This window comes from Bactrocera oleae, chromosome 2 (assembly GCF_042242935.1).
Source record: "Bactrocera oleae isolate idBacOlea1 chromosome 2, idBacOlea1, whole genome shotgun sequence".
Classification (NCBI taxonomy): domain Eukaryota; kingdom Metazoa; phylum Arthropoda; class Insecta; order Diptera; family Tephritidae; genus Bactrocera; species Bactrocera oleae.
In genome coordinates, this window is record NC_091536.1 from 59,340,861 (window position 1) to 59,351,890 (window position 11,030).

General features: G+C 33.9%; 3 protein-coding genes across 6 annotated transcripts; 2 read left to right on the top strand and 1 right to left on the bottom strand.

Annotated features, from left to right (window-relative positions):
• Positions 1 to 594: 594 nt before the first annotated feature.
• Positions 595 to 2,063, top strand: Nph (Nucleophosmin). The gene is made up of 3 exons (XM_014236939.3): positions 595 to 785; positions 897 to 1,036; positions 1,274 to 2,063. Exons 1-3 carry the CDS (start codon positions 764 to 766, stop codon positions 1,595 to 1,597), a joined length of 486 nt encoding a protein of 161 aa, XP_014092414.2. The 5' UTR covers positions 595 to 763; the 3' UTR covers positions 1,598 to 2,063.
• Positions 1,860 to 6,186, bottom strand: Tace (ADAM 17-like protease Tace). Of its 3 annotated transcripts, none has more exons than XM_036378423.2 (13): positions 5,815 to 6,186; positions 5,520 to 5,759; positions 5,198 to 5,461; positions 4,922 to 5,142; positions 4,803 to 4,862; positions 4,613 to 4,741; positions 4,338 to 4,476; positions 3,833 to 4,068; positions 3,314 to 3,780; positions 3,152 to 3,248; positions 2,971 to 3,076; positions 2,691 to 2,907; positions 1,860 to 2,615 (listed from the first exon to the last, which is right to left on the bottom strand). In XM_036378423.2, the coding sequence occupies exons 1-12, from the start codon at positions 5,891 to 5,893 to the stop codon at positions 2,696 to 2,698; spliced, it is 2,250 nt and encodes a 749-aa protein (XP_036234316.2). In that variant the 5' UTR covers positions 5,894 to 6,186; the 3' UTR covers positions 1,860 to 2,615; positions 2,691 to 2,695. The 3 variants fall into 3 exon arrangements, with proteins under 3 accessions (XP_036234316.2, XP_036234315.2, XP_014092416.2); XM_036378422.2 differs by having other exon boundaries at positions 4,613 to 4,747; positions 5,815 to 6,184; XM_014236941.3 differs by having other exon boundaries at positions 2,748 to 2,907; positions 4,613 to 4,747; positions 5,815 to 6,181.
• A 619-nt stretch (positions 6,187 to 6,805) lies between these two features.
• Atg4b (Autophagy-related 4b) lies at positions 6,806 to 10,415 on the top strand. 2 transcript variants are annotated; one of them, XM_014236940.3, is made up of 7 exons: positions 6,806 to 7,045; positions 7,223 to 8,264; positions 8,327 to 8,522; positions 8,580 to 8,656; positions 8,858 to 9,127; positions 9,199 to 9,395; positions 9,478 to 10,415. In XM_014236940.3, the coding sequence occupies exons 1-7, from the start codon at positions 7,043 to 7,045 to the stop codon at positions 9,772 to 9,774; spliced, it is 2,082 nt and encodes a 693-aa protein (XP_014092415.1). In that variant the 5' UTR covers positions 6,806 to 7,042; the 3' UTR covers positions 9,775 to 10,415. The 2 variants fall into 2 exon arrangements, with proteins under 2 accessions (XP_014092415.1, XP_069961529.1); XM_070105428.1 differs by lacking the exon at positions 6,806 to 7,045 and adding an exon at positions 7,074 to 7,168.
• The last annotated feature ends 615 nt before the right edge of the window (positions 10,416 to 11,030 follow it).

Here is an 11,030-nt window from a genome sequence, read left to right on the forward strand (position 1 = left end):
AAATATTTCTATTATTCTGTGCATACATATTTGAATATCACATACAACAAATAGATAACAGAATTCAAATTTGTGGACGAATTCATTTGAACCGTTCAAAGAATTTGAAAGGGGAAAGGAAAGCTGAAAAGGATAGCAGCGAGCTGTTACGAACAACAAAGCGTGCCACCCGATCACGAGTGGGACGGTCCCTTCCTCGTCGTCCCCTCGCCCACAATAAACCGGTTTGGGTTACAAAAAAATCTGTGTCTAAAAACCGTCTAAGTGAAAAATAATCCCATTCATTTTTATTAATGTATCTTCAAGTCGCCTTAAATAAAGGGTGATTTTAATTTTACCTTTAGAATAATACACTTAAAACAATCGTTTTTTTTAAATGAACGAAGAACTGTTTATTTTGATAAAAAGAGGTTTGATTACCCGATATTGAGTGATCCCTTATAAGGATAGGGAAAAATACATAAGAATTGCTTTTCAAAAGCTATTTAAATTTACAAATTTCCATTGGCAGCACTACGATTTATTAGTTTTTTTTGAAGGCATTTTTATTCGTAGCTTGCTTCATGACAATTTTCGTTCTTGGTTGTCAGAGTTCACATTCATTCTTGCACATGAAAAGGTTTGATATTCATTTATATTTACCGCTTTCTTTGAATACATCTTCGTGTGTGTTGGTTCTGGTGGTTGGCACGTGTAGTTTTTGAATAAAATTTAGTAAAAAGTAAAAAATCTGACATTGAAAACTTTTTGATCTATACTAAAAATGGAGCGAGAAGAATTCTACGGTAATCATTTAAATTATGTTTCTGAATATAAATAAAAAATATTACATAGGCATGTCGTTTTCTTAATTTAGAATTTATTTAAAAAAGAATTGTATATACTTATTGTTTCAGGAGTGACGCTTAGCGAAAAGGAACCTTTGGCGCAATATGAAATGGAAGAGCCAACTACTACCGCCGAAGACCAAAAATTGGTAATCAAGCAGATTTGTCTTGGTGCTGAAGCTAAAGACGGTGAATTCAATGTAGTACAGGTGAGTGGCCGTTCCGTTTTAACGAATGGAAGTGTCAGCAAAGAGTAAATGAGTTAAACATGTCGTTTGTTTTTGTTTCACACAAGTGAAGTATAATAATCACAAAGCTATTTATTTTTACTGTGCAAGATTGTTTTTCTTAGTACATTGCTATTTTTTATTCTCATTTAATCAATGAGAATACATTCTCCTAACATACGAGTTCGTACATAATTACAAAAATAAAATAATTTTTAGGTTGAAACAAGAATTAATCAAAAAGAGACCTTAAAAATACCAATTGCGGTGCTTAAAGCTGGAGAAACACGCGTTTTACGTCCCAATGTAGAATTCCTGAATACTTCAGTGACATTTAAGCTAATTCAAGGGACAGGGCCCGTTCATATGTATGGTCAAAATTTATATGGTCAGAATTTGTACGGTCAAAACTCTGTCGAGGAGTATGGTGAAGCCCCTTGGTCTGAAAATGAAGAAATTGATGATGATGATGATGATGAATACGATGGAGAAGCGTCACCGCCACCACAAACTAATGGAAAAAATGGTCATAAAAGAAAATGAATGTAATTTACATTAAGCTGGACGAAATTAATGGTTATACCCAAGTTAAGTTTATTACGTAAAAGGATTGTAATAGAAACATATTTTTGTACGTTTAAGATAAGAATATTGACCGTATGTCAACAGTTTGCTACCTTTAAATTAATTAAAAGGAAAATGTATTAATGTACTATGAAATGGTGAAAACAGTTAAAATTAATTTCTAATACAATAAGGAAACAAATTTTTAATACTACAGTAACTTTTATATTAGAAAAAGTAATTTCAATTTTACTGTACAACTTCCATTTATTTTCTCTTATAGTAATATATTAACTTTAATAATAAGAGACTTTTCCAAATGAAAACCATCTACGTTGTTTTCATTTAATAATCACTATTAACTATTTTCATGTGTTGGAGACAAAGTTTTTCATGGTTTGTTACCAACTCCTAACTAAGATAATTAAAACATTAAGCCACGAAAGTAATGGTGTATAAATTATAAAAAAACATTGAGTGTAAAAGAAATACATTTTCATTATTGTTGAACATGATTTACAAAATTTGATTGTGTGTGTATACATACAGCATATGAGTATGTACAATTACATGTGTATTTACAAAAAGCATCCTTGACTAAAAGTGTTTATACTCCGAAGTTTTCACTACATGATTTCGCGGCAGGATTGTAAAAGTTAAGGCAATTTTGCTACCGTTTTTTTTATTACTATTTCGAGAGCATTACAGAAATGAAATAAATTTTTAACAACTGATTGACCAAAGGCTAGACATGATGGTATATTATAGTATAAATAGGATGCAATAAATGGTTAAACGCTATCCAGAGTCGAAATACTTTAAGTCACGGCTGCATAAATATACATATGATTTTGGCATGTACATATTTGAAAAAGCTGTGTGCGTTTCATCTGATCCCCTGTATATAAATTAAGTAATTGGTATGCACCCGTTTATCCGCTTCACTTATTTCCCGACATGTTACATTCGCGACACAGATATTTTTTGACGCGGCACTCTGTAATCGATAATAAAACAATTTTACATATTGAATGTTAGTGTCTTAAAGGGGGAAAGGTAAGAATTTATATACATGTGTTAATTGCTTTTGCATGCTGACCGGGGTGCACCCGCGCGCGCGCACACGCACCTGATGTGTATAACTCGCCGGCGATCGCTAGGATGAATTAAATCCAGTTTACTACTCCATTCCAACTGTTTCATTTCGTGGCGCAGTTTTTTACGGTCAAAGTATGAAATTACACAGCTGACGGGAATCCAAAATATTGAAGTGATAACTACGACAGCCACTGAAAGTGTAATTGAGAGGGCATAAAATACAAAAGTCTTTTTAAATTCAGCATTATACTTACTGACAATATTGTCTTTTAAAAAACGTAAAACGCGATTGATATTTATCTCTTCGATAATATCCCAAAAGCGTTCTACAACATCTTGAATCGTTTTTTCACACACACCCTAAAAGTAAACACCCAGATTTATATGTAATAGATCTGTTTTGTTCAAAAGCATATAAATGTATTGGCAATTTACCTTGTTGCAGAATCCTTGTATGCAAGGAGTGCCATCGGGTAACATATCGGCAGGCTCCACTGGAAAGCAGGTTTCGTTTATGCTCATGCGGCAGCAACTGCGAGTATATGACACAATATTAGGAATAAGTAAATATACAAATTTCTCAATTTATAAAATTACCGTTTGCAAGCATCTTGTATAATGTCGCACATACAGCTCTGCAAACCCTGAGTCTCACAATATGGTATGCATTTACCGTTTCTGCATTGGCCTCGCTCTTGACATATTGTTCCGTCGGCCATTGGCGGAGATTTCGGACATTCGGCATGAGTGCCCGAACAGCGTGCCTCCTGCTCACAGGTGGCATACTGGGCGTCCCGACAGTTCATTCCAGCCGGCATGAATTGGCAGTTTTGGCAGCAAGGCGAATTTTTATCGCTACACATTGCACCCTGGTTCCGACGCAATTTGCAGTTCTTATCACAGCAAGCGTCATTGTCTTCGGTACCAAGCAAACCGGCGTCACACTGTTCATCGCCTTCAACTCGCAAGTTACCGCAGAATGATTCTTCGGGTTCCGAGAAACAACGCCCCGATTTTGCTTGCAAAACTTTGCGTATCGAACGCAGAGAGCACGGCGAGAATTTCTATATATACGTACATGTGTATATGTTCAATTGAGTTAATAAAAACGATTACCTTATTATTAACATCATATCCGCTGACAGAATATGTATACATGAGAAAACTTCCACCTTGTGAGGCACTTGGTGAGCATTCTGGTATATCTGGATCGTGCTCAGACCCCCAATTATGGCCAAACTCATGTGCTGTCACTAAATCGGCTTCACGTGTTATAACTCGCTGTCCATAGTGATTTCGAGAGCTACTTAATCCCGAGTTTAAGTACAGGGTGTAGCCATTTTTGAAATATTCTATTAAGTAACATATAAAAATCGTTTTAAAGTAACAACATACTAGTATAAAAAAATATAGTTTTTAAAACGAACGAGAAAAAGAAACACTAACAGAAGTAAACATGTTCATAATTATATGTAAACAAAATATAATGGGGTAGCAAATAACAATGTCTATAATTTGAATAAACAAGTAAGTTGGATCGGCTTATATATTTAAATAAAGGGGAAAAAAAATAATGTTTTCAACTGATATTTTACAACTCGCTTATTTTCATTTTAGTAACCTGGTGTACAAATTCCACCAACGGAATTACGCCGAGGAGAACCCACATAAGCCAAGCCCAGAATACCACCTTCGAATTTTAGATCAGTAAAAAGATGTGCTAAACAAAAATCTTTATGGCTATATTCTCTTGAAAACACCTACACCAAATACAAATATCGTAATATAAGGAGATGAGAAGAAAAAGCAGAGAGAGAGCATAAATGTACAACGGTAACCTCAATAAGGCCTTAAATTAGCCAAAACCTACATATTAATAGATTTAGCCATATTTACCTCTAGTAGATTGCGCACATCCCACTTTTCACGAATCATATTGTAATGGGCTTCTCCGCCTCGCAGCCGCGTCGGTTCAGAATGCACAACTATTTTCTTTATCACAAACCCCATACCCTTAAAGCCTTCCTGATCCTTAAAAAATATAATCTAATAGTGAACAACTAAGTTTAAATATTTGTTTACTTACCGTTCGATCCTGCCATACAGTATCGTTGTATATTTTGTGCACCCGATCTATCAGACTTATCTACAGATAAAATTAATATTTGTTATTTTATTAAAGCTTTAGGTTTTCATTAGCTGTACCAAGTAATTTATTGTGGTTTTTGTATTTCCTCCTCCCATCTCTTGAAAAAAACGATAATCGGCCACAAGCAAAAGTGGGCAACGAGTTTTTGTAGGTGTGTATTCATACTGATCAGCCTGTCGCTTTTTACGAGATTTCGAAATATCATCGCTATTTAACATATGTGTTTGCTTATAATCGCCATCCATATCTTCATCTGTCCCATCATTGGTTTCCAAATCTGTGTATGAGATTTATATAGTTTTCAAAATACGATATAATATTTTATCATCTACCTAAACCTTCTTTAACATATCCACATGGCATTTGTCCGCCAGGAGGACCATTCCCATGCTTATTCCAATTTAACTTCACATCAGAAACTTTATAAGCTACCATCGTCTTCTCTGCCGAACGTGGCAAGTGTCTCCACGATGGCTCAATGTGATATGTTTCGTCCGGCAGATGTATGGACATTGTCATTAAGCCATCATCTATTTGCGCTCTTACGGATGATTCTAATTCACCAAATACTCGTCCCGTAAAAAAGCTATCATGATCTGTAGTAAAATAATAAAACCAGATTACAAAAGTATATGCTTATAAAAGTGTGTGTACCTAAATGCACCACTGTCTTGTTACCGTCGCCGTCTACATTGTATGCTTTAAATTTGCTATGTAATACCTCACGGTGCGGGTGTAATATAAGTCGAAAATTTTTACCCAAAGTCTTAAACTCTACCTCCTTGATCACGTTATACGGGTGTGAGCTCTGTTTAATTCCGCGCTTAATAATTTTGTGTCTACAGTCTTCACTGCGAAGTACTTCATAATGTCGCAAAGTTCTATGTAGTGTTGCTGTGGAATTATTTCGTTACTAATTTGCCATTTAGTTTTTACATACATTACTTACATGCATTCTGAAGAAAAATTATTAATAAAATTACCAATAAAGCACAATTTCCATGAAAACCTCTAAAAATTGTTGTCATTTTCACTAATTTTCGCACAATATTGATTTTTTGTCCCTTCTGTTTTCCATTGCCACCTTATACGTAAAGACACAAATTGTGTTAAATTGAAATAGAATAGTGGCAACGTTACTTTCATCCAAATTTGTTGTTGTGGAATATGTAACCATGCGCTCAGTTGTTGACAAGCGACCAAACGACTTATAGAGAATTGATTGTAAACAAAACAGATTGAATGCAAAACGACGGAAGAAGTAAAGGGCGTATAAACAAAGACCTTAGTATAAACGTCAAACAAAACAATAACAGCTGAGACTGCGAATGTGGGAACAGAATTTGCTGTAGAAAATAAAAATGCAGTGTGCAGTTTCTAACTTTGTAAATAACATTTATGCGTATCAATATATTGGAATTCGATAACTATTCAAAGAAGTACATATGTAGACCGATAGCCATATCGCTAACTTTGAATATTGAGACGAAAAAATAGATCTTCAAGTCATATTTTTGATAAAACACCTTTGTAGATATGAAGGGCAGATAATAATAATAAATACTCATAGAAACCCTAATAGAAATATTTAAAATTTTCATTATGGAGAATATTATTGTAAAAGAACCACTTCAAACATTATAATAAGGGTCTTGTAATTTGTCACTTTTTATTGTCTTAAAATATACACTTTGGAAAATCTAACTTACAATAAAGAGTTTTATATTATTCAATTAACTATTCTTACTGAAAAAAACTAAACATTTCAACGGATGTTAATGGTTTTCAAACAATCCAATTAGTTTGTCTGAAGAATGTGAACTTAAATCGAACAAAGCTGAAGAATTAGGGTGCTTCATTTAGTAAATCAATTTTTGTTTGCAAAATTTTCGAAAATATGCACTGTATTAGGAGAATAGAAAAAATGAGAGAAAATGTGTTTTCACTTTAAATTGTACTCAAATTCAGTCAAAACGTTCTCCATTCGCATAAGCATTCGCAAATCAATTTGGGCACAAATTAGTAAAAACTGCAAATAAATATTTATAGTATTCTTATCACTCAAATATCTTATCTAAAAATCGAGGTAGGTGTCAATAACAAAAAATAAAAGTTAATCGTGGAGTAGAGACGAAGCAGGCCTGGTACTCTACATTAAAGATAAGAAGGAACGACAAATGGTAAGTGCATATGTGAATTGCTTCATATCTGTATATAATTGATGAGTTCTAATTAACAAGTGTCTTTGGGACCTTAACTTAGTCAGTCATTAGTCATAAAAATTCGAGAATTTTACGTTATCGGTGAAGTAAATATTCTTATGTACAAAACCATGTAATGATATTGTTCATTTACAGATGAGCTACGATGGATTACTATCACTTTCGCAGTTGACAGATGAGAAGTTAAATCTCATTCAGGGGAGTACGACTCCACCTTCGCTAAATACGGGTAAAACAAGCGTCAAAACTGCATCATCCAACGGGGCGGACAGTGTTGTAGTACCTGCACTGGTCGATGTTACAGTTGAAGAAGAAGAGCAAGCTGCAACAATACAAACCATTCAGTTGCCTTCAGTCAGTAGTGAGAGTAACAATGCAACTTTTATAGGAAATTTAAGTGCATCGACCGCAGCAGCTACTGAAACAACAGCGCCTTTTAACACATCAGCGGACGTATTGAACGCGGATATATCAACTCCGCTACGGAAAATTTCTGCATCATCACGATTTATGAATGCGTTCCAGCAATTATATTCGACCGCAACTGCTACAAGCACATCGACTGACGCAGACGAATTCGATATTGGTGCGAATTCTACAAACGGAATGCCTGCAGTCAGCCGTACACCCCATAAGGGTATGGAATCAAAGCTTTTGACAATGTGGCATAACGTTAAATATGGTTGGAGCGGAAAAATCAAACCAAATTTCTCTAAAGAGCAGCCAGTGTGGCTTCTGGGGCGATGTTATCACCGCAAATATACTCCACCATCATCCATGGAGAGCTCTACTGAACTCACTACAAACTCTGGTGGGGTAATTTCAACGTCAATAAATAGTAGCTCTTACGAAACGTCGGAGCAATATTTGACTGATAACAGCGCTGTCCCCATTACCAATATTTATCCGCCACTCAATGCACACCAAGTAGATGAAATAGTAGTCCCACAAGAATTAGGTATGGACGCGGTAGAGAATCAAGTAGTCGACCATCCATGGGAGGAGGGTATAGAGGGTTTCCGTCGTGATTTTTATAGTCGTATTTGGATGACTTACCGTCGGGAATTCCCGACAATGAATGGATCTAATTACACATCCGATTGCGGGTGGGGTTGCATGCTGCGCAGCGGACAAATGCTGCTGGCACAAGGGCTGGTTTGCCATTTCTTAGGAAGAAGTAAGCAAACTCTTTTTTTTTTCAAAACAACACTCAGTACTCCATATAATTGTATTTTAAAGGTTGGCGTTACGATGCCGAAACGCAGTTGCATTCTACATTTGAAGACAATATCCATAAAAAAATTATTAAGTGGTTTGGCGATAGTTCTTCAAAGAGCAGTCCCTTCTCGATACATGCGCTCGTTAGCTTGGGTGAAGAAATGGGAAAAAGACCAGGCGATTGGTACGGACCAGCATCCGTTTCATATCTTTTAAAGTAACTATTGATGTTTGAAGCAAAATTATGCTTATAATGCATTGTAATAATTTGCAGACAAGCTCTAAACACAGCGGCCCAAGAAAATGCTGACTTCGATAATATAGCAATTTATGTAGCTAAGGATTGTACAAGTGAGTTATTGACATCTTATTAGTTAAATTTCTCAATTACAAATATTTTTTGGATTGAACTTTTAAGACTATGCCATAAGCATATAACTACTACATAAGAGATCGAAACAAAGCATTATCATATTGTAGTAAGCCTAACAAAAAAACTTTGTTAAAAATATTATAATACCAACTAAAAATCGAATGCATTGTTACTTGTAGTTTATATGCAAGATGTGGAAAAGGAATGTCGAATACGAGAGCCGTCCCCTCAAAAGCATGTGCCCTGGCAAACAACACGGCGTGCTGAATTGCCAAAATCACTAAAACAACAATGGAAATCGTTAATTCTATTAATACCACTTCGTCTGGGAACGGAAAAGCTTAATCCCGTCTACGCGCACTGCTTGAAACTATTACTGAGTACAGAATATTGCATTGGTATTATAGGCGGGCGGCCAAAACATTCATTATATTTTGTTGGGTTTCAAGGTAATATTATCACATTAGTATAGCGAATATGTTTTCTTAGTTGTTCATAATTTACGGTACTTAATTTTTAGAAGATAAACTTATACATTTGGATCCTCATTATTGCCAAGAAATGGTCGACGTTAATCAGGATAATTTCTCATTACAATCTTTTCACTGTAAATCACCTCGAAAATTGAGGACTTCTAAAATGGATCCAAGTTGTTGTATCGGATTTTACTGTTCCACGAAAATTGATTTTGACAATTTTATGGAAAGTGTGCAGTTAGTAAGTTTAGTTTGTTAATTTAAATTATGAGTTTTTTACTTTATTATACATCCTTTCTTTTCAATAATATATATTTCTTTAGTACCTACATCCGATGCGTTGTACCTCCGGAGCAATAGATAAATTTACATCTTCATCAAATACTGGTGGACACAGTGAAGGGTCTCAATATTCTGAAATGAACTATCCACTTTTCACATTCTCACGTGGACAGTGTCCTGAAGAAGAATGGTATGCAATCAATGATTCTCCCTACAAACCATTGCAGCAACAAGTAACTCAAATGAAGCAGGAGTTTGATCAACAAAGGAATAGAATGCCATATATTAATGCGCAAGAAGATGATGACGAAGAAACTGAAGAATTTGTATTACTTTAAATATTTTTTCGAATAATTCAGCGTTTCTATTTTGGTTAAGTGAAATCCATAGCTATTCATCTCATTTTCATTTAATATCTAATTTTCTTTTTGTTATAAACACATACATTTTAATGCAGCCTTTCATTCATTTAAATTTGTAAGTCAAGCGCCTGCATAATGTGATTGTACAAAAATGTCAAACTCTCACTGTTTATTCAGAACTAATTTTACATTTACTATAATCTAAAGCAACGAATAGTGTCCTATCCTTTGCATCAGTTGGATTTATTCTAAAAGAGTGCATCCTAAACGTATCTTAAACATTAAGACTTACTTAATTCTTGCATATTTAGTAACTCCTTTTTGGATAAATATTTTATACATAGTTACAGTGTTACCTGTCTGCGCATTTTAACTGAAACTCATTTCATAAGCTTTATATTTCCATTCAAATTGTAGATTAATATGATTGCCAAGAAGTTTGCCAAACAATGAATTGAAATTGCATATGTAACCATAATTATGAGTTATTGCTTGCGATAAAAATGTTTTGCATTAATATTAACTTCTTGTTATGATTCAAATATTTATTACATTTTATTTACGTATATGGTGTGTTTCGATGAACGTAAAATATAATTCCATGTGTTTTGTATTTATTTTTTTGTCCATTTTTTATGAGCTTTGAAACGCTACACTTTTTGTAAATAACACTTGTTTGAAATGTATATTCATTAAACCAATCTCACATATATTAAATTTAAAATAAAATATTATTTATTATCCAAGTTAACTTAAATACTACCGAAAGAAAAAATTAAATTCAAAAGTAAATGCGTTTTTATTTCTTGTATGTATGAATTCATATTAGGGTATTTATTTGCGTTGTGGTGCTGTATTTGTTAATTAAGGATAAAACAAATATGATTTATTAGATTAAAAATACTGACACATTTATTAATGTACATACATACATATATACTTATATATAAGTGATAAATAAATAAATAACTAATCTAATTACTAGCATACTAGTTGGTTTGTTTTCATATCTAAAATTTTACATCGCACCAATGTGTTTATAAAACACTTTTTAATTTGTATATTAATTTTAATTTATATAAAAAGGGAAACCTACGTAACCGGAACGGACCTTTATATTTGTAGAATGTTTATTGCTGGTACGTCAAAAGCAAAAACTCAAATTAGAAAAAAATACTGTAGAAATTTAGAAATAATTTCTTGCACATTTGTGCCAGTGTTTTCCTATTTAA